Here is a 23,204-nt window from a genome sequence, read left to right as displayed (position 1 = left end):
GTATGTGTGTAAAGAAATAAATATGGCAGCGGAAGAAGAAGGTAGGAAGGAACGATGGAAGGTGCACTTACCGCGAACAGGGATCCCTGATAGACACATGCTCCTGTGGGTGGAGAGTAGGAGGAGGAGGAGGAGGAGGAGGAGGAGGAGGAGGAGGAGGGGGGGGGGAGGAGGAGGAGGGGGAGGCGGAGGAGAAGGAGGGGGAGGAGGAGGGGGAGGAGGAGGAGGAGGAGGAGAAAACAAGAGTGTTAAGAGAGAGTTCAAAGGAATTTAATGTACAATACAATATTTTTGAAGTATGCACTTAAGCCTACATAAATATTACACTATGACCAGGGTAAGAGTAGGTAAGAAGCTACGCATTTGATGTGTGTTTGACGTGCATGAGTGTGCACATCTGAACCAGCACATGGTTTTACTCTGAGCTGCACAGTAGCCTGTAGCCATGACAAAATTAAGCTGAATTTAAACAATGGAGTGGCCATGATTCTCCTTGCTCAATTGGAAGGGTAAACGTTGAGAAAACAAACTAGCGTTGGTGTTGTGTGTGAGCACACGCTTCAATGCATCTGGGGCTGGGGCTGACAAAGGGTCTGGGGGAATCTAATACTAGGAAAGGGTCGCCCTGAGAGTTGAACAGACACAAAAACCACGACAGAAGTGCAATGAAAGAGAACAACTGTGGTGTAGTCCACCAGGTGCCCAACCTTCAACCACTACCTCCACCTCCCTCTCTCCACCTCTCCCACCCTTCAACCACTACCTCCACCTCCCTCTCTCCACCTCTCCCAACCCAAACCACTGTCCCCTGAGACCACTGTCCCCTGAGACCACTGTCTCCTGAGACCACTGTCTCCTGAGACCACTGTCCCCTGAGACAACTGTCCACATCATTCAAATGGAAACTCAGGATTGACTGGGACATTTTAATACTGGCTGATAATTACTCTTGTGGCCTATGCTGTTTATGTACATAAAGAGCTGAGCATGATCTCTGCAGATCTTTTGGGTTATTATTGTATTATAAGCATCGTTATAAGATATCATAAAGCCTCATACATGCTTATAACAGGTAATAAGCCATTATACCTGCAGGCTGTCAGTAAAGTGTTATACCCACAGGGTTTTCTCATGTCCTTCAGTGAATAAATGTCCAGCAGTTGCCCTATGGGAGAGGGCACCAGATCCACAGCTAAACCTTATTGCCGTTTTTTTTTTGTTGTTGTTTTTTTTGTTTACCTTTAATTAACTAGGCATGTCAGTTAAGAACAAATGATTTACAATGACAGCCTACATTATCATCGCCCTACACTCCTGCAGAGACTCTTACAGTGGCCCAACATTTCAATGTCAGATGCATAGAGGGGGAGGTTGGGGCATAAGGATTTATAATACAATGCTTCCTCATTCATTTGACTGAACCCTGATAGAATATATGTATGTTTCCATGCCATTGGAGTTGACTGTGATGAGGTAAAAGGTAGCCTAGGGTTATTATTATATCTAGGTTACAGTAAAACAAGTATGTGGGTGTGAGTGACTGTGAGGAATTTGATCATTTCAATCTCAGTTAGAGGCAGATTACAGATTACAGATTTACCTGGCTGGTTGGGATTATATTCTGTCTGAACATGAATAATAATCAGTCCGATGGGACATTTCTTCCCACAGAGTAAGATAGGAAGGGAGCCAGCTTGGTGCATTCCCCTGTAATAACATGTGGATCCAAATATGTGCCTAGCCTATTTCTTAAAAGCCATAATGTCTTGAGTTCTATTTCCGTTTTAGAATGTCATAACTAAGTTGCCCTTAACCAGATAGGATGTTTGATGCAGAAGATATATTTAGAGCCTGAACACAGTCAAATAGACTGCCTATGTTTGCAACAGACTAAATTATAACGAATAGAGTAGCCTAAACCTTTTATACTGGAGATGTTCTTTCCACAATCAATCAATAAATTGTTAATTCACGTGATTGAATAAGAGACAAATTACCCACCATGTACTTCCGGAGTGGTGGTGAGAAGAATTCCAGCCAAAGCGGCTACGAGGATCCATTGGAAAGCCATAGTCACCGTACAAGGCAGTCAATCCAATTGGGCAGAATTTAAATGCAGTATCTTTCTAGTTCAAAACTCACCGATGCCCAGATAGCATTATTGGTTTCCCGATGTTTCAGATAAAGGACAACACTGGGAAAAGTTAGCGCAGAATGTTTGACTGGGCTGGAGAATAGTTCAGAAGTTACGCGTGAAGATAGCAGGTACGAAGGGGAACCCCCTCTCTCTCTCGCTCTCTCACTCACTCTGAAAAACGCTGCAGGTCTGGACTCCAGCGCGAAGGAATGCAGTCCCAACTGTTCGTGGTCGGCGAAACTTCAAGACAAAAAAAGCAGGTGTCACCGAGCGTAGATTTAAATGCTGTACAGCATGACAAAATATGAAAATCCGTTTCCAAATCGTATAATTATAGACTAAAATCCGCTCGCTCACTTGCCATGGGCGCGCTGTGCAAGAACTGAGGCGACGCTATAAAGTGCCCTGCTATGCAGCGTTTCTTCTCTCTCGCTCCAAGTACACTCCAACCCGTAGGACGTCCCCCGCACTCCTCCGGGACGATTGAATGCAGTCTAGGGAATAGAAACGTATGATGTGCGGTCTGCTCACGATGAATAAAAGATAGGGCAATTCTATGCAACAACAGCTATTTTACATCTTTCTCATTCCTCTAATCATGCTTGAACGGGCCCAATATGTTACCAGATTGTTATGCGTTCTGGGGCCAATATGCTACCAGATTGTTATGAGTTCCGTTTGAAGGGGCCCAATATGCTACCATATTGTTATGCGTTGAACGGGCCCAATAATCTACCAGATTGTTATGCGTTCCGTTTGAACGGGTCCAATAATCTACCAGATTGTTATGCGTTCCGTTTGAACGGGCCCAACAATATGCTACCAGATTTTATGCGTTCTATTTGAACGGGCCCAATATGCTACCAGATTGTTATGCGTTGAATGGTCCCAATAATCTACCAGATTATAATGAGTTCCGTTTGAATGGGCCCAATATGCTACCATATTGTTATGCGTTGAATGGTCCCAATAATCTACCAGATTGTTATGCGTTCCGTTTGAACGGGTCCAATATGCTACCAGATTGTTATGCGTTCTGTTTGAACGGGACCAATATGCTACCAGATTGTTATGCGTTCCATTTCAACGGCCCAATATGCTACCAGGTTGTTATGCGTTGAACGGGCCCAATATGCTACCATATTGTTATGCGTTCTGTTTGAACGGGCCCAACAATATGCTACCAGATTGTTATGCGTTCTGTTTGAACGGGACCAATATGCTACCAGATTGTTATGCGTTCCATTTCAACGGCCCAATATGCTACCAGGTTGTTATGCGTTGAACGGGCCCAATATGCTACCAGATTGTTATGCGTTCCGTTTGAACGGGTCCAATATGCTACCAGATTGTTATGCGTTCTGTTTGAACGGGCCCAACAATATGCTACCAGATTGTTATGCGTTCCGTTTGAACGGGCCCAATATGCTTCCAGATTGTTATGCGTTCCATTTCAACGGCCCAATATGCTACCAGGTTGTTATGCGTTGAACGGGCCCAATATTCTACCAGATTGTTATGCGTTCCATTTGAACGAGCCCAATATGGTACCAGAATGTTATGCGTTCTGTTTGAACGGGACCAATATTCTACCAGAATGTTATGCGTTCCATTTGAACGGGGCCAATATGCCACCAGATTATGCGTTCCGTTTCAACGGCCCAATATGCTACCAGATTGTTATGCGTTCTGTTTGAATGGCCCAATATGCTACCAGGTTGTTATGTGTTGAATGGTCCCAATAATCTACCAGATTGTTATGCGTTCCGTTTGAACGGGACCAATATGCTACCAGATTGTTATGCGTTCCGTTTGAACGGGACCAATATGCTACCAGATTGTTATGCGTTCCGTTTGAACGGGACCAATATGGTACCAGAATGTTATGCGTTCTGTTTGAACGGGACCAATATTCTACCAGATTGTTATGCGTTCCGTTTGAACGGGCCCAATATGCTACCAGATTGTTATGCGTTCCGTTTGAACGGGACCAATATGCTACCAGATTGTTATGCGTTCCGTTTGAACGGGACCAATATGCTACCAGATTGTTATGTGTTCCGTTTGAACGGGACCAATATGCTACCAGGTTGTTATGCGTTCTGTTTGAACGAGTGTGAGACATCAACACTCCTACTTTGTAGAAGCTATTGTATATTATAGTGCTATAAAACAATCCATTATCGCTGGCCTATAAACATACTCAAATCTGGATGAAAGAACAATTACATACACGTTCCATTCAGTGAGCGTGTTCTAAGAAAAGCTGACATTCCTCTGGGTCACGTAGGAGCAACCTGATCTTTGTCCCCGGCAGAGAAAAGAGATGAGAAAGACTCTTGGCCTTTAGAAAACAACAGTTGCCGCTGCTGCCCCATGCATGCGTGAATTCCTCAGCTTTCCCTCCAAGTGAATTTGGCTATGTGCTACGGAAAAACAAAATGCCGATAACGTAGCACTTTAGATTGGGATAGCCTACTATCCAAATATAATCGCCCTAAAAAGTTATATATTGTTTACAAAATGGTCATTGTGAATCCCTGACGTTGGCACCAGTTTATTTATCCCCCTGTTTATTTACATGTTTATTCCCAATGTTCTGGTAAAATGTGGCTCCATAAACTACAGTATTAAGCAGGTTGAGGCTGTACCACCAACTACAGAAAATATTGATTAGTCTTTGACCTGTCCATAATATACACACGTCTGAGTGGTGACATCCAGACAGGCAGCGGATGTTTAATTCAACCTCTAACTCCTGGGAATGCAATAAGAATTGTTGTACATGTTGATACTGCCATCTAGTGTTGCAGAGTGGAATAGTCGGTGTACCATTAGATCATTCCTTGGCCTATACCGGCCTACTCAATATTATTTTCTATTAATAGCAGTTACATATACCTTTTAGTTATTCAGCTCTTATCCAGTAGCCTCGACCGATCATCCTTTTCTCGCGAGATCACATTCCATTTCTCTACACATGGTCAGTCGGTTTCAACAGGAAACTTATTCAGAGCGTCTAAGACAATTCTAAATATGCAATGTCCACAAGGCAGTCAGTAAATCCACAATATCTTCATACTTTATTCAATACATTATACACAATACATAAAATCACAAGATCCATCAAGCGTCCTTTTTCACTGTCACTTTCTGTACGAGTTCTTCACTCTTAAAGAGCAGGGCTTCACTCGTCTGACAGCTGACGATCGCTCGCTCTATGAAATGACCTGTGGAGGCAAGGGTAGAGGGGGGGAAGAGGGGAGGGGTAGAGGGGGGAGGGGGGTAGAGGGGAGGGGTAGAGGGGGGGAAGAGGGGAGGGGTGTCAGAGACATTGAAACAGAGTCTAGTAGTAGTGCTGCCGGCGGTGGGGGTTCAATCCCTGTTTAGGCCCCTACGCCTTACTGCCCTTTCTTTCACATTCATCAGAAAACACTGAAGTACAGAATTCCCTCTGGATAGACATTAAGACTGGTGTGGTATAATGCTGGGTTTTAAAGACACACCTGAACAGAGTTGCCGAGACACAACACGTCTGATGCAATTTGACAAAGCTACTGTTTTCTTTTCAGACCTGTTGTCAAGAAGATTTCCACTACATTCTAGAATACTCTCCCTGAGGCTATTTGTGTTCCTCCCTGTCTCTCTCCCTGCTTGCCTGCCTCTCTCCCTGCCTCTCTCTCTGCCTGCCGCTCTCCCTGCCTGCCTCTCTGCCTGCTTCCCTCTCTCTCTGCCTCTCTCCCTACCTGCCTCCCTCCCTCTCTCCCTGCCTGCCTCTCTCCCTGCCTGCCTGCCTCCCTCTCTCCCTGCCTCCCTGCCTGCCTCCCTCCCTCCCTCTCTCCCTGCCTGCCTCCCTCCCTCTCTCCCTGCCTGCCTGCCTCTCTGCCTGCTTCCCTCTCTCCCTGCCTGCCTGCCTGCCTCTCTCCCTGCCTCTCTCCCTGCCTGCCTGCCTCTCTCTCTGCTTGCCCCCCTCTCCCTGCCTGCTTCCCTCCCTCTCCCTGCCTGCCTCTCTCCCTCCCTGCCTGCCTCCCTCTCTCTCTCTCTCCCTGCCTGCCTCCCTCTCTCTCTCCCTGCCTGCCACTCTCACCCTGCCTGCCTCCCTCTCTCTCTCTCTCTCTCTCCCTGCCTGCCTCTCTCCCTCCCTGCCTCCCTCCCTGCCTCCCTCCCTCTCTCTCTGCCTGCCTCTCTCCCTGCTTCTGTCTCTTTTCAAGCGGTTTAATGTGTACTTTCTGCAGCTCTAGAAACCTAAAGCTACAGTGGGGAAAAAAAGTATTTAGTCAGCCACCAATTGTGCAAGTTCTCCAACTTAAAAAGATGAGAGAGGCCTGTAATTTTCATCATAGGTACACGTCAACTATGACAGACAAAATGAGGGAAAAAAATCCAGAAAATCACATTGTAGGATTTTTAATGAATTTATTTGCAAATTATGGTGGAAAATAAGTATTTGGTCAATAACAAAAGTTTCTCAATACTTTGTTATATACCCTTTGTTGGCAATGACACAGGTCAAACGTTTTCTGTAAGTCTTCACAAGGTTTTCACACACTGTTGCTGGTATTTTGGCCCATTCCTCCATGTAGATCTCCTCTAGAGCAGTGATGTTTTGGGGCTGTCGCTGGGCAACACAGACTTTCAACTCCCTCCAAAGATTTTCTATGGGGTTGAGATCTGGAGACTGGCTAGGCCACTCCAGGACCTTGAAATGCTTCTTACGAAGCCACTCCTTCGTTGCCCGGGCGGTGTGTTTGGGATCATTGTCATGCTGAAAGACCCAGCCACATTTCATCATCAATGCCCTTACTGATGGAAGGAGGTTTTCACTCAAAATCTCACGATACATGGCCTCATTCATTCTTTCCTTTACACGGATCAGTCGTCCTGGTCCCTTTGCAGAAAAACAGCCCCAAAGCATTATGTTTCCACCCCCATGCTTCACAGTAGGTATGGTGTTCTTTGGATGCAACTCAGCATTCTTTGTCCTCCAAACACGACGAGTTGAGTTTTTACCAAAAAGTTATATTTTGGTTTCATCTGACCATATGACATTCTCCCAATCCTCTTCTGGATCATCCAAATGAACTCTAGCAAACTTCAGACGGGCCTGGACATGTACTGGCTTAAGCAGGGGGACACGTCTGGCCTTGCAGGATTTGAGTCCCTGGCGGCGTAGTGTGTTACTGATGGTAGGCTTTGTTACTTTGGTCCCAGCTCTCTGCAAGTCATTCACTAGGTCCCCCTGTGTGGTTTTGGGATTTTTGCTCACCGTTCTTGTGATCATTTTGACCCCACGGGGTGAGATCTTGCGTGGAGCCCCAGATCGAGGGAGATTATCAGTGGTCTTGTATGTCTTCCATTTCCTAATAATTGCTGCCACAGTTGATTTCTTCAAACCAAGCTGCTTACCTATTGCAGATTCAGTCTTCCCAGCCTGGTGCAGGTCTACAATTTTGTTTCTGGTGTCCTTTGACAGCTCTTTGGTCTTGGCCATAGTGGAGTTTGGAGTGTGACTGTTTGAGGTTGTGGACAGGTGTCTTTTATACTGATAACAAGTTCAAACAGGTGCCATTAATACAGGTAACGAGTGGAGGACAGAGGAGCCTCTTAAAGAAGAAGTTACAGGTCTGTGAGAGCCAGAAATCTTGCTTGTTTGTAGGTGACCAAATACTTATTTTCCACCATAATTTGCAAATAAATTCATAAAAAATCCTACAATGTGATTTTCAGGATTTTTTTTTCTCAATTTGTCTGTCATAGTTGACGTGTACCTATGATGAAAATTACAGGCCTCTCTCATCTTTTTAAGTGGGAGAACTTGCACAATTGGTGGCTGACTAAATACTTTTTTCCCCCACTGTAAATAGAACTAACCTAAAAGTAAAATACATCGAAAGGATCAGTACATTCTTGAATAAAAGGGTTTTGAATGATAACCCCACCAAAACTACTTTGTTTTTCCCGCGATATTTATTACGGCTTCTACTTTTAACATTATGTGCTTTGGCACCCTCATTGCCCCAATATGTCTCTGTCAAAAAAGAGAAAAGTGGACGCAGAGTGCAGAGTGTTCCAAGAAAAATGGTCATCCTATTTATTCACGGAATTGAATGGGAAAGCTGTATGTTTGGTGTGTTCAGAGCATGTTGCAGTGCTGAAAGAATATAACCTTCGTCGCCACTATGTGAGTCTTCATGCCGACAAATATGACAACTTTCAAGGACAGCGGAGATGAGAGAAGGTGAATGAACTGTTGGCGGGTCTGAAGAAACAGCAGTCTGTGTTTACTCACAGCCGAGACATCAGTGACGCTGCAGTGAAAGCTAGCTACCTCATTGCTAATGAAATCGCAGTGGCTTCAAAACCATTTAGTGAGGGTGAATTTGTAAAAACATGCATGAAGGCAGCGGAGATTGTGTGCCCTGAAAAGCGGCAGGCTTTTGCAAATATCAGCCTGACAAGAAACACAGTTGCAGACAGGATTTCCGATCTTTCAGTGGATTTGGACAGCCAGTTGAAGCAAAAAGTAAAGTCATTTATTGCGTTTTGGTTGCAATTGATGAAAGCACGGACATTACAGATGTTGCACAACTGGCCATTTTCATCCGCGGAGTTGATGACACATTGACCGTCACCGAGGAGTTCGTGGAGTTGGTGCCGATGACAGATACAACGACAGCAGCTGATATTTTTACCGCACTCGTCGGCGCGCTGGACAGGGTCGGAGTGGACTGGTCCCGCGCTGTCAGCCTGGCTACAGATGGTGCGCCCTCAATGATCGGGAAAAAGCAGGCGTTGTGACAAAGTTCAGAGAGAAAGTGCAATCTGCAAGTGGAGGACGTGATTTTTGACTTTTCACTATATTTTGCACCAGGAGGCTTTGTGTTGCAAGTCATTAAAGATGGATAACGTCATGAAGGTGGTCATCCAAACTGTTAATTTCATCCGATCCAGAAGCCTGAATCACCGTCAGTTTGACAGCCTTCTCAGAGAGAAAGACCACATCTATGGCCTGCCATACCACACTGAGGTAAGATGGTTAAGCCGAGGTGCTGTGCTGAGGCGTTTCTTTGATTTACGAGAAGAAATTGAACAGTTCATGGAAGAAAAGGGCAAACCAGTGTTAGAATTTCATTCCGCAGAATGGATGCAGGACCTTGCATTTATGGTGGATGTTACAGAGCACCTGAATAACTTGAACAAACAGCTGCAAGGGCGCAACAAAGTTGTCACGCAGTATTATGACAGCATACGTTCTTTCAAGTTGAAGCTGTCATTGTGGGAGACAACTTGCCGGTGGTGATGCAGCTCACTTCCCCTGTCTGAAAAATGTGTGCGCGACCCAACATGTGGCAGACATGAAGCGGTTCAAAGATAAAATAACGGGACTGTTACGGGAGTTTGAGCAACGCTTTCAGATTTATGTTTATGTTTTTATGTTGATGTGCTATTGTTTTTAATTGATTTTATTTTATTTGTATATTTAACCTATTCTTGACTCTGTGGTTCTTGCACTTGTTTGGGGAACAGGATTTCATTATTTTTATCTACATTTCTGCCTGAGAAATGACACCCTGATATAGTTCTGTGATCTATGAAACAGTTCTGTTAATCACTGAGGCATTGTGTGTTTGTGTGTTCTTTTTCTTTAGAATTTTCAAATAAACTTGACGTGTTTTATGATTAATAGTGATGTTGTGCTTGTACTATTTTGGACACTGTCCTCAGGCTCCAGCTTTATGTTGTATGTTGATCGTATTAAAACAAAGAAAACAATCTGAAGTTGTTGTTTTTAAGTTATATATACCATGATTTTTCCGGTACGGCCCACTTGGGAATAGATTTTCCTCCATGTGGCCCCTGAGCTAAAATGAGTTTGACACCCCTGGGCTAAAGAGTTCAATCTTGTTTCTCATGGTCTGAGAGTCCTTTAGGTGCCTTTTGGCAAACTTCAAGCAGGCTGTCATGTGCCTTTTACTGAGGAGTGGCTTCCGTCTGGCCACTCTACCATGAAGGCCTGATTGATGGAGTGCTGCAGAGATGGTTGTCCTTCGGGAAGGTTCTCCCATCTCCACAGAGGAACTCTGGAGCTCTGTCAGAGTGACCATTGGGTTCTTGGTCACCTCCCTGACCAAGGCCCTTCACCCCGATTGCTCAGTTTGGCTGGGTGGCCAGCTCTAGGAAGAGTCTTGGTGGTTCCAAACTTCTTCCATTTAAGAATGATGGAGGCCACTGTGTTCTTGGGGACCTTCAATGCTGCAGAAATGTTTTGGTACCCTTCCCCAGATCTGTGCCTCGACACATTCCTGTCTCGGAGCTCTACGGACATTTCCTTTGACCTCGTTGCTTGGTTTTTGCTCTGACATGCACTGTCAACTGTGGGACCTTATTTAAACAGGTGTGTACCTTTCCAAAATCATGTCCAAATCAATTGAATTTACCACAGGTGGACTCCAATCAAGTTGTAGAAACATCTCAAGGATGATCAGTGGAAACAGGATGCACCTGAACTCAATTTCGAGTCTCATAGCAAAGGGTCTGAATACTTCCTTAAATAAGGTATTTCTGTTTTTCAATTTTAATACATTTCCCAAAAAAATCGCTTTGTCATTATGGGGTATTGTATGTAGATCGATGAGGAATTGTTTATTGAATCAATTTTAGAATAAGGCTATAACGTAAACAAAATGTGGAAAAAGTCAAGGGGTCTGAATACTTTCCGAACGCACTGTATGAGTTCTGGCCTTGTGCTATAGCTCCTTCAGTGTAGTTATCCTTTGGGCACAGAATTAAAGAGAACATCACTTCACACACTATTTTCCCCAGGTGGGTTGGATATATCTAGTGTGTGTGTGTACACTAAGAGTCTTCAAACGACCACCAGTATAACAAGGTGGGTAACAAATGTCAGTCAGAGCAGGAGTCAATAATCATCCTCCCACTTCGCCCAGCCCAGTCCCTTCAGCACCAACTCTTATCTAGGTTCTCATTATGACACACAACACCTCAGTCAGGAAACATTATAATAATAATACACACAAATCCCTATTGGTTTGGTTGAGTTTGTAGGCAAAAAAATCACACACCTATCTAGCACACAATATTGTATTGGAAGGCTTTGTATTAAAAGTCCACACACCCACATACAGTGCTGTGGGATGTGTAGTTCAATAACTATAATGTGGAATCATGGTGTGGAATGTGTAGTTCAATAACTATAATGTGGAATCATGGTGTGGAATGTGTAGTTCAATAACTATAATGTGGAATCATGGTGTGGAATGTGTAGTTGAATAACTATAATGTGGAATCATGGTGTGGAATGTGTAGTTCAATAACTATAATGTGGAATTATGGTGTGGAATGTGTAGTTCAATAACTATAATGTGGAATCATGGTGTGGAATGTGTAGTTCAATAACTATAATGTGGAATCATGGTGTGGAATGTGTAGTTCAATAACTATAATGTGGAATCATGGTGTGGAATGTGTAGTTCAATAACTATAATGTGGAATAACGGTGTGGAATGTGTAGTTCAATAACTATAATGTGGAATCATGGTGTGGAATGTGTAGTTCAATAACTATAATGTGGAATCATGGTGTGGGATGTGTAGTTCAATAACTATAATGTGGAATCATGGTGTGGAATGTGTAGTTCAATAACTATAATGTGGAATCATGGTGTGGAATGTGTAGTTCAATAACTATAATGTGGAATCATGGTGTGGAATGTGTAGTTCAATAACTATAATGTGGAATCATGGTGTGGAATGTGTAGTTCAATAACTAAAATGTGGAATCATGGTGTGGAATGTGTAGTTTATTAACTATAATGACAAATCATGGACCGTATGATAGCATGTAGCACTGCCTTGAAGTCTCACTGCCAAATGAGTCCCAGAGAGCCTTGGAGCGGTCATGTTGTCAAGGAGGGTGGGTATATCCAGGTATGTATAGTTGTACTCATATGACTGAGGCTACTCTTTACGTACTTTAACCCTCTAAATCCCAATGTGATATACATGTCATATACACTGATTGTACAACACATTAAGAATACCTTCCTAATATTGAGTTGCACCCCCCTTTTGCCCTCAGAACAGCCTCAATTTGTCAGGGCATGGCCTCTACAAGGTGTGGAAAGCGTTCCACAGGGATACTGGCCAATGCTGACTCCAATGTTTCCCACGGTTGTGTCAAGTTGACTGGATGTCCTTTGGGTGGTGAATCATTCTTGATACACACCGGAAACTGCTGAGTGTGAAAAACCCAGCAGCGTTGCAGTTCTTGACACACTCAAACCGGTGCGCCTGGCACCTACTACCATAACCTGTTCAAAGGCACTTAAATCTTTTTGTCTTGCCCATTCACCCTCTGAACGGCACACGTACACAATCTATGTCTCAATTGTCTCAAGGCTTAAAACTCATTCTTTAAGCCGTCTCCTCCCTTTCATCTACACTGATTGAAGTGGATTTAACAAGTGACATCGATAAGGGATCATAGCTTTCACCTGATCAGTCTGTCATGGAAAGAGCAGTTGTTCCTAATGTGTACACAGTGTATGTCATTTACTTTAAAAACCTGGTATTTGTCAAATAATATTCATTCATCATCATGGTACGTACCTAAGCTAGCGGGCCGGTGGGAACAGACATCTTGAACAACAGTCTGTATGTTGGCTATGAGCTGCTGCTTGGGCATGTCCAGCTGTGGGGAGGACAACAACGTTGAGCACAGTATCAGACATAATACATTGAATACATTAAAATGTAAAGTGCATTCGGAAAGTACTCAGACCCCTTGACTTTTTCCACGTTGTTACGTTACAGCCTTATTCTAAAATGAATTAAATAAAACATTTTACTCATCAATCTACACACAACACCCCATAAGGACAAAAAAAAAAACAGAATTACCTTATTTACATAAGTATTCAGACCCTTTGCTATGAGACTCGAAATTGAGCTCAGGTGCATCCTGTTTCCATTGATCATCCTTGAGATGTTTCTACAACTTGATTGGAGTCCACCTGTGGTAAATTCAATTGATTGGACATGATTTGGAAAGGCACACACCTGTCTATATAAGGTCCCACAGTTGACAGTGCATGTCAGAGCAAAAACCAAGCCATGAGGTCGAAGGAATTGTACGTAGAGCTCCGAGACAGGATTGTGTCGAGGCACAGATCTGGGGGAAGGGTACCAAAACATTTCTGCAGCATTGAAGGTCCCCAAGAACACAGTGACCTCCATCATTCTTAAATGGAAGAAGTTTGGAACCACCAAGACTCTTCCTAGAACTGGCTGCCCAACCACACTGAGCAATCGGGGGAGACGGGCCTTGGTCAGGGAGGTGACCAAGAACCCGATGGTCACTCTGACAGAGCTCCAGAGTTCCTCTGTGGAAATGGGAGAACCTTCCAGAAGGACAACCATCCATGCAGCACTCCACCAATCAGGCCTTTATGGTAGAGTAGCCAGACGGAAGCCACACCTCAGTAAAAGGAACATGACAGCCCTCTTGGAGTTTGCCAAAAGGCACCTAAAGGACTCTCAGACCATGAGAAACAAGATTCTCTGGTCTGATGAAACCAAGATTGAACTCTTTGGCCTGAATGCCAAGCGTCATGGAAACAGGATGCACCTCAGCTCAATTTCGAGTCTCATAGCAAAGGGTCTGAATACCTATGTAAATAAGATATGTTTTTTATTTGTAATACATTTGCAAACATTTCTAAAAACCTGTTTTCGCTTTGTCATTATGGGGTATTGTGTGTACATTGATTAGAGGGAAAAAAAACATTTTAATCAATTTTAGAATAAGGCTGTAACGTAACAAAATGTGGAAAAACGTCAAGGGGTCTGAATACTTTGAAGGCACTGTACATATTATTCCCAGATCAGTGTAGTGTATGTTTGGTCTCCCCCCTCTCGTTCTATTGATTTCAACATGATATTGCGTTTCTCTTTCCGTTTTGGCGACCACCAAATCAAAATGCATCACTCCAAAATGTAACTGACTGTCTTCAGCAGGTTGTCCTCTAACCAGTGATATAAACTGGAAATATTGTTTACGTTTTCAATATATCACAAACTATTTCTGACATATAAATTATTGATTTGGACACTTCAAAATGTTGTTTTGACATTGGTCTACTTATCAAAAGTTATTGTCAACAGGAAGCAGGGACAGCTTCATTTTCAACTTATGTTTTATGAATATAAATAGGACTTTCAACATTAATTGCCAATAGTATTCTAGCTAAATCAGGTAAAAACTGCTGAATTAGTCCTGAAACGTGCTGTGATTTATTTTGATGATATACAAGAAATCATCTAAACAGGTTTTCCCTGCCTATATAGAGCACAGTTTTTCCAATTCCATAACTGCTGGCATAAAAGTGGTAAATTGTGCACGATTATGTTCTATTGCTATTACTAGTTCATAATTACATAGGTTATTACATAGGTTATTACACCTTAGTTACTCTAGTATAGGTATATGTCATGTTAGTAACACAATGATGCACTGGATGGTACTTGGGTAATCTGACAGACATTTATGTGAGGATTACACATATGCTTTAACGTCGGGGTGATTATACTGTAGGTAATGCTTTAACGTCGGGGTGATTATACTGTAGGTAATGCTTTAACGTTGGGGTGATTATACTGTAGGTAATGCTTTAACGTCGGGGTGATTATACTGTAGGTAATGCTTTAACGTCGGGGTGATTATACTGTAGGTAATGCTTTAACGTCGGGGTGATTATAATGTAGGTAATTCCGTAACGCCGGGGTTTAGACTGTAGGTCATGCCTTAACGTCTAGTCATGACTGTAGGTACTGCTTTAGACGTCACGGGTGATTATACTAGTATGATAGTGTCTTTAGACTCGGTGATTACTACTGTATGGCAGTGTCTTTAACTCGGGTGATTATACTGTAGGTCATGACAGTGTCCTTTCAGACTCACCATGCCTACTCTAGTCATGACAGTGTCCTTTAGACTCACCATGCCTACTCTAGTCATGACAGTGTCCTTTAGACTTACCGTGCCTACTCTAGTCATGACAGTGTCCTTTAGACTTACCATGCCTACTCTAGTCATGACAGTGTCCTTCAGACTTACCATGCCTACTCTAGTCATGACAGTGTCCTTTAGACTTACCATGCCTACTCTAGTCATGACAGTGTCCTTTAGACTTACCGTGCCTACTCTAGTCATGACAGTGTCCTTTAGACTTACCGTGCCTACTCTAGTCATGACAGTGTCCTTTAGACTTACCGTGCCTACTCTAGTCATGACAGTGTCCTTTAGACTCACCGTGCCTACTCTAGTCATGACAGTGTCCTTCTCCACTATGTACTCATGGCCAGTCTTAAACAACTCCAGCATCTTGGGAATGTCGACTCCAACCGACCCTGAAAACAGCCAGAGAGAAACATGGTTAGGTAATGAGTACTAACTTCTACCTGGTACAGCCAGAGAGAAACATGGTTAGGTAATGAATACTAACTTCTACCTGGTACAGCCAGAGAGAAACATGGTTAGGTAATGAGTACTCCTAACCAGGACTCTAAATTAACTTTTTCAGTTGGTGGCACCAGCACATGATTTGGTTGCACACATTTTTCTTGACCCGTGTCCCATAATGTACCTGTATTCAATACAGAACCAGGCTAATAATGACTAGCTATCTTTTAAATTAGCCCCTGCAGGGCTTGACATTGAGGTGCATTCACCAGTGGCACACCGGGCCGGTGCAAACTGAAAGCTACTGGCCTGAATGAAAAGAATACTGGCCCGGGAAAGCAGATGATGCATTATTGAAATGTTATCTGTAATTTGCGGGCTGCGTATGTAGCCTATAACGACCTACCCACCATACACAAATAATTACATTTTAACTTGACAATATCATATTTACATTGATCGTTTGGAGGGAAAAAAATACAACCTTCAAATCTGAAAAAGGGTGTTATTGTTAGCGCTTTAGCACAGTTACTCTACAGTTGCAGGGCCCTATAAAATCAGTTTGAGCTTTTGGCTAATTTAAATTTTCCAGGTTTTATTTTTCCAGGTTTCTGAGTTTTCCAAGTTCACTCTCAAAATCACTTTTTAATAGAAAAACCACACAAATTTGATGGTTTAAGTTCATAACAGTAAAATCACGTCAGGACACCACTGGGAACAATCGTTTGGAGGGTATAGTTGCCCTTCAATTCAATTGCGCGAATAGCGAGCAGACCGTTGTGATCGGCTAGCAGTGTTTTTGTACTGTACAATGTGACGGCGGAGTTTGCAAAACAATGCCCCGTGATCGATACAAATGATCATGATATCATTCTACCAAGTAGGCCTACTTTGCTAGTCAATATTTAATTGGGAAGGTTTTTGGGGAAAGCCTTTAGAATTGTTCCTTTAAACAGCGCAATGGGGCCTCCTGTCAGAGTCTGGTTCCTCTCAAGGTTTTGTTCCTAAGTTTTTTTTTCTTCTTTGCAGCAGCTTTGGGGGTCTAAGGCCGGATTACTGTAAAGCACTTTGTGACAAATGTAAAAAGGACGATGTAAATTTGATGGATTGATGTTGCCCACCTCTCTTGTTCTTGGGGAACTTCTTGCGTAGTTTGTTCTTCAGAGGCAGTAGTTTGGAGATGATGTCTGGTACCGCTACGTAGAAGTCTGCATCCACTTCATCATCTAAGATCTACATTATAGAGAACATTCCAGAGAAAACAGGAAACATTAACAAAAAGTGTGTGTGTGGTTTGTGTGTGGAGGGGGGTGGTGGAGAGAGAGACCGCGAGAGAGAGAGAGAGAGAGAGAGAGAGAGAGAGAGAGAGAGAGAGAGAGAGAGAGAGCGAGAGCGAGACAGAGAGAGAGAGCGAGAGAGAGACAGCGAGAGAGAGAGAGCGAGAGACCGACAGAGAGAGAGAGAGAGAGCGAGAGAGCGACAGAGAGACAGACAGAGAGAGAGAGAGAGAGAGAAATACACTTATGACACTCACTCTCTGCACAAGGTCGGCTCCTCCCACAAATGCTGCTCCGTTCTCCTTGGCTACTTTGGCTTGATCAGGATTCTGACAAGAACAGACATTTACACTACCGGTAAAAAGTTTTAGAACACCTACTCATTCAAGGGTTTTTCTTAATTTTTACTATTTTCTACATTGTAGAATAATAGAGAAGACATCAAAACTATGAAATAACACATATGGAATCATGTAGTAACCAAAGAATTGTTAAACAAATCAAAATATATGTTATATTTGAGATTCTTCATATAGCCACCCTTTGCCTTGACAGCTTTGCACACTCTTGGAATTCTCTCAACCAGCTTCACCTGGAATACATTTTCAACAGTCTTGAAGGAGTTCCCACACATGCTTAGCACTTGTTGGCTGCTTTTCCTTCACTCTGCGGTCCAACTCATCCCAAACCATCTCAATTTGGTTGAGGTCGGGTGATTGTGGAGGCCAGATCATCTGAAGCAGCACTCCATCACTCTCCTTCTTGGTCAAATAGCCCTTACACAGCCTGGAGGTGTGTTGGGTCATTGTCCTGTTGAAAAACAAATGATAGTCCCACTAAGCGCAAACCAGATGGGATGGCGTATCACTGCAGAATGCTGTGGATTCTAAATAAATCACAGACAGTGTCACCAGCAAAGCACCCCCACACCACAACACCTCCTCCTCTATGTTTTACGGTGGGAAATACACATGCGGAGATAATCCGTTCACCTACTCTGCGTCTCACAAAGACACGGCGGTTGGAACCAAAAATCTAAAATGTGGACTTATCAGACCAAAGGACAGATTTCCACCGGTCTGATGTCCATTGCTTGTGTTTCTTGTCCCAAGCAAGTATCTTCTTCTTATTGGTGTCCTTTAGTAGTGGTTTCTTTGCAGCAATTCGACCATGAAGGCCTGATTCACGCAGTCTCCTCTAAACAGTTGATGTTGAGATGTGTCTGTTACTTGAAATCGGTGAAGCATTTATTTGGGCTGCAATCTGAGGTGCAGTTAACTTATCCTCTGCAGCAGAGGTAACTCTGGGTCTTCCTTTCCTGTGGCGGTCTTCATGACAGCCAGTTTCATCATAGCGCTTGATGGTTTTTGCGACTGCACTTAAGAAACGTTCAAAGTTCTTGACCTTCATGTCTTAAAGTAATGATGGATTGTCGTTTTTCTTTGCTTATTTGAGCTGTTCTTGCCATAATATGGACTTGATCTTTTACCAAATAGGGCTATCTTCTGTATACCCCACCTACCTTGTCACAACACAAGTGATTGACTCAAACGCATTAAGAAGGAAATTCCACAACTTAACAAGGCACACCTGTTAATTAAAATGCATTCCAGGTGACTACCTCATGAAGCTGGTTGAGAGAATGCCAAGAGTGTGCAAAGCTGTCATCAAGGCAAAGGGTGGCTACTTTGAAGAACCTCAAATATATTTTGATTTGTTTAACACTTTTGTTGGTTACTACATGATTCCATGTGTGTTATTTCATAGTTTTGATGTCTTCACTATTATTCTACAATGTAAATAGTAAAGATAAAAGAAAAACCCTTGAATGAGTAGGTGCGTCCAAACTTTCGACTGGTACTGTACATCACTGCCAGTTGTAGTTGACATACAGATTATATATTTCCATGTATACATCAATGCCAGTTCAACAAGGGATTTCAATAGAATGACTGATTAACATGTCCATCAAGGAAGACATAACATAAATCAAATGAATAAATTAGCTATTGATGTTGGAAACAGCACAGGGGATACAATGGAGATGGAAAAAGACAAGGAATAAAGGTTACTGTTAAGTAAGATAACCTACCTCTGTAAAAACAGCAACTTTGTTGACTTCTGTCTTGAACAAGTATGGTAAATGAACTGTACTGACAAAGGGATCCACTTTTTTCTGGAAGAGAAGATTCAAAACATGCATGTAAATACATGTGTGCTGCCTGCGACATCAAAGCCTACATAACAAACCAATATGTGCCTAGCAAATGGAAAAGGAATCTGGATTTTACCCAACAACATTTACCATCCTATGTCACCATGACAACACAATGTGTGCATCCCAAATCCCCATAGCGCACAACCTTTCACCCTTTGGGCCCTGGTCAAAAGCAATGCATTATAGGGAATAGGGTGCCATTCGATTGTTTCCTCCCTGTTCATTTTTTTTATTTTACCAAGAAGACTGCACTCAATTCATTATGCATTTCAACATCAGCTTTGCATAGTTAAAATGGGCCATCTGCGATTGCTACATACATTTTTGGAATTTTAAATTCATGATTCATTATTTTAGTGACCTTGATTGTATTTCAGCTATCCCTGAACGTGAGATAAGCTTTGAGCCTCTTTGTAGATGTCTTCCATACTATTGTGGATAATCATGCTCCCTTCAAAACATTATGGGTTAAAGGTAGATCGAATGCCTGGTACACTCCGGAATTATCCAAAGTCATTCATAAAAGAGATAATGCTTGGGTCAAGGCCAGGAACACAGGTTTAGGCCCGGACTGGCAAGCTTTTAAGCAACTGAGGAATAATTGTTTAAGACAAATCAGAAAGGCCAAATCTGATTATAATGTAACCGCTCTTTCAGATTGTAATGGGAACCCTGCTAAATACTGGAAAACTGTCAAATCCCTGAAGGGTTCTATTTCCTCCTCTCTGCCACAACAAATTAATTCAGACTGGCATCATTATTATTTTTTTATGCCATTATTGATGCATTTAATCACCATTTTATTTCAGCAGGCTAGCTCTTTGAAGTAACTTCTAAGCCTATTCACAATGATATTGGGCTGGATGCTGATAGGAGAAACTTGCTGAATGATCAGAGAAATGACAGTCAAAGCTTTTCTTTTAGTCTATTTACAGAAAAATAAGTCCTGGATGCTTTGATAGCAATAGACAAATAAATCCACAGGGGCTGATAAATTGGATCCCGGTCTGCTTAAGTGTGCAGCACCCATCTTTTTTTTCCCCCAGGAAGGTAGTACTGAATAAGCACTAAGCCATCCCCTAGCTTACTTTTGGCTTGTCCGTACCTTTTTCTCCAGCTTCATGTCCAGTTTCAGATTGATATAAACAGGCTGGTCCAGAGGAGTATAGTCCAGCATCTGGAAGCTCTTTAGCAGATCCACGGCCACTGCGGTCTCGTGTACAGGCTTGGGGTAGAAGCGGGTTACGTACACATCATCCACCGGCGCCCAAGCGGTCAGCCCATACGGTTTGTGACGACCTGTGTTGTCAACGACCGGTATCTTATTTCTCTCTTTGTCATCTCGTTTTTCCTTTTTAAAGGCCCTGTGGAAAGGTTACATTTATTTATGTTAAAAGAGGTTGGTGTTTATGGAGCGGAGTAGGCCTAACACCTTAGAGAAATGCTTGCAAGCTAGGCTAATAGGTATGCATGTAAATTATAATTCAGCAAAAAAAACTAAAATGTTATGTTCAATCAGTCTATGACGTGAAAGGAGAATTTGGGAAGCATTCGATGAGGGTGAGCGAGTGTGTGATGACTTACTTCGCGGCAGCATAGGTCCTAACAGGGAGATGTCTGGGTGCAGTCTGAGAGACACTTGTATATGCTGGACCACCAACCATCAGGACATGTCTTTGGCATCCTGCTAAAACTAAGAGAATTTAAACATAGCGAGTTAGTAATTATCACCGCAGGACTTTACAGATAGTTGATTGCTTGAAGTATAGGTGCAATTTAACCACACTATCTGTAAAGCTTTAGCAAGTTAGATAAACATGGTACACATCAAATCAATCCAAAAAGGCCTGCATAGTAGGTGAAGAAAACACGTACAGGAATCTGATTCAAAATAAGTCGTAGATGCAAGATACTGCTTTCACGCAGGCAGCCCAATTCTTTCTACTAATGGGTCTTTTGACCAATCACATCAGATGTTTTCACATCAGATCTTATTCAGAGCTGATCTGATTGGTCAAAAGACCAATTAGTGGGGGGAAAAAAAAACTGATTTGGGCTGCTTGTAAATGCAGCCAGAGCGATAGTGATGTTACGTTTGATACCAGAGCGCCGAGGCAAGCGTCGAAATCGCTAAGGAGTTTACGACGAAGCAGTGTGCCGATGTCTGTATCACTTTATCATCAGAAGCACGTGATCAATGACGTCCGAAGCTTTGTTTCGTTGAACCGGCGTCTGATTGGTTTGGTGTTGGTTTCGGTAGAAAATCATTTGGCTGCTCTAAATTATTTTGTCCAGCAGTTACCACTAGTTACCACTGTTGATCAAAGCCTCGAGTGATGAACCTAAAGTACCAGTCAAGTTTGGACACACCTACTCATTCAAGGGTTTTTCTTTATTTTTACTATTTTCTACATTGTAGAATAATAGTGAAGACATCAAAACTATGAAATAACACACATGGAATCATGTAGTAACCAAAAAAGTGTTTAACAAATCAAACTATATTTTATATTTGAGATTCTTCAAAGTAGCCACCCTTTGCATTGATGACAGCTTTGCACACTCTTGGCATTCTCTCAAACAGCTTCATGAGGTAGTCACCTGGAATGCATTTCAATTAACAGGTGTGCCTTGTTAAAAGTTAATTTGTGGAATTTCTTTCCTTCTTAATGCGTTTGAGCCAATCAGTTGTGTTGTGACAAGGTAGGGGTGGTATACAGAATATAGCCCTATTTGGTAAAAGACCAAGTTCATATTATGGCAAGAACAGCTCAAATAAGCAAAGAAAAACGACAGTCCATCATTACTTTAAGACATGAAGGTCAGTCAAACCGGAAAATTTCAAGAACTTTGAAAGTTTCTTCAAGTGCAGACGCAGAAACCATCAAGCGCTATGATGAAACTGGCTCTCATGAGGACCGCCACAGGAATGGAAGACCCAGAGTTACCTCTGCTGCAGAGGATAAGTTCATTAGAGTTACCAGCCTCAAAAATTGCAGCCTAATAAATGCTTCAGAGTTCAAGTCACATCTCAACATCAACTGTTCAGAGGAGACTGCGTGTATCAGGCCTTCATGGTCCAATTGCTGCAAAGAAACCACTACTAAAGGACACCAATAAGAAGAAGAGACTTGCTTGGGCCAAGAAACACGAGCAATGGACATCAGACCGGTGGAAATATGTCCTTTGGTCTGATGAATCCAAATTTAAAATTTTTGGTTCCAACAGCCGTGTCTTTGTGCGATGCAGAGTAGGTGAACAAATGATCTCTGCATGTGTGGTTCCCACCGTCAAGCATGGAGGAGGAGGTGTGATGGTGTGGGGGTGCTTTGCTGGTGACACTGTCTGTGATTTACTTAGCATTCAAGGCACACTTAACCAGCATGGCTACCACAGCATTCTGCAGCGATACGCCATCCCATCTGGGTTGCACTTAGTGGGACTATCATTTGTTTTTCAACAGGACAATGACCCAACACACCTCCAGACTGTGTAAGGGCTATTTGACCAAGAAGGAGAGTGATGGAGTGCTGCATCAGATGACCTGGCCTCCACAATCACCCGACCTCAACCCAATTGAGATGGTTTGGGATGAGTTTGACCGCTGAGTGGAGGAAAAGCAGCCAACAAGTGCTCAGCATATGTGGGAACTCCTTCAAGACTGTTGGAAAAGCATTCCAGGTAAAGCTGGTTGAGAGAATGTCAAGAGTGTACAAAGCTGTCATCAAGGCAAAGGGTGGCTATTTAAATATATTTTGATTTGTTTAACTTTTTTGGTTACTACATGATTCCATATGTGTTATTTCATAGTCTAGATGTCTTCACTATTATTCTACAATGTAGAAAATAGTAAAAAATTAAGAAAAACCCTTGAATGAGTAGGTGTGTCCAAACTTTTGACTGGTACTGTATCTAGTGCACTACTAATTGTCTGGAAAGCCTCAATGCTTCAGGAAACTGTTTCCCCATCACTAGCGAGGGATAACTGGGCCCAAAATGTGTGTTCTCCAGCAGGCTGAGTTTTTGTATGGAGGTCAAGGTCGAATTTGGTTAATAATTGAGAAAAAAATACTTTATAAACGGAGTTGTGCCT

General features: G+C 42.7%; 2 protein-coding genes across 3 annotated transcripts in view; both read right to left on the bottom strand.

The window, feature by feature from the left end:
• The window catches only part of fras1 (Fraser extracellular matrix complex subunit 1), a 339,766-nt gene extending 337,230 nt beyond the window's left edge, over window positions 1-2,536 (bottom strand). Inside the window, exons 1-2 of the mRNA XM_045226860.1 lie at window positions 2,002-2,536; window positions 72-103 (exon numbers count right to left, since the gene is read on the bottom strand). Of these exons, the coding sequence (XP_045082795.1) occupies window positions 72-103; window positions 2,002-2,071 (102 nt within the window). The 5' untranslated portion in view covers window positions 2,072-2,536. The remainder of the gene's footprint in view (window positions 1-71; window positions 104-2,001) is intronic.
• A 2,657-nt stretch (window positions 2,537-5,193) lies between these two features.
• The window catches only part of LOC121530765 (39S ribosomal protein L1, mitochondrial), a 26,184-nt gene continuing 8,173 nt past the window's right edge, over window positions 5,194-23,204 (bottom strand). For both annotated transcript variants that reach the window (XM_041835990.2, XM_041835989.2), the window contains exons 2-9: window positions 20,696-20,804; window positions 20,217-20,475; window positions 18,986-19,069; window positions 17,151-17,222; window positions 16,738-16,849; window positions 15,467-15,564; window positions 12,766-12,847; window positions 5,194-5,367 (exon numbers count right to left, since the gene is read on the bottom strand). In XM_041835990.2, coding sequence (XP_041691924.2) covers window positions 5,264-5,367; window positions 12,766-12,847; window positions 15,467-15,564; window positions 16,738-16,849; window positions 17,151-17,222; window positions 18,986-19,069; window positions 20,217-20,475; window positions 20,696-20,775 — 891 coding nt within the window. In that variant the 5' untranslated portion in view covers window positions 20,776-20,804 and the 3' untranslated portion in view covers window positions 5,194-5,263. The remainder of the gene's footprint in view (window positions 5,368-12,765; window positions 12,848-15,466; window positions 15,565-16,737; window positions 16,850-17,150; window positions 17,223-18,985; window positions 19,070-20,216; window positions 20,476-20,695; window positions 20,805-23,204) is intronic.

This window comes from Coregonus clupeaformis, chromosome 18 (assembly GCF_020615455.1).
Source record: "Coregonus clupeaformis isolate EN_2021a chromosome 18, ASM2061545v1, whole genome shotgun sequence".
NCBI classification, from domain to species: Eukaryota; Metazoa; Chordata; class Actinopteri; order Salmoniformes; family Salmonidae; genus Coregonus; species Coregonus clupeaformis.
Note: the sequence above shows the minus strand (reverse complement) of the source record. Positions and strands in the feature narration are given on the sequence as shown.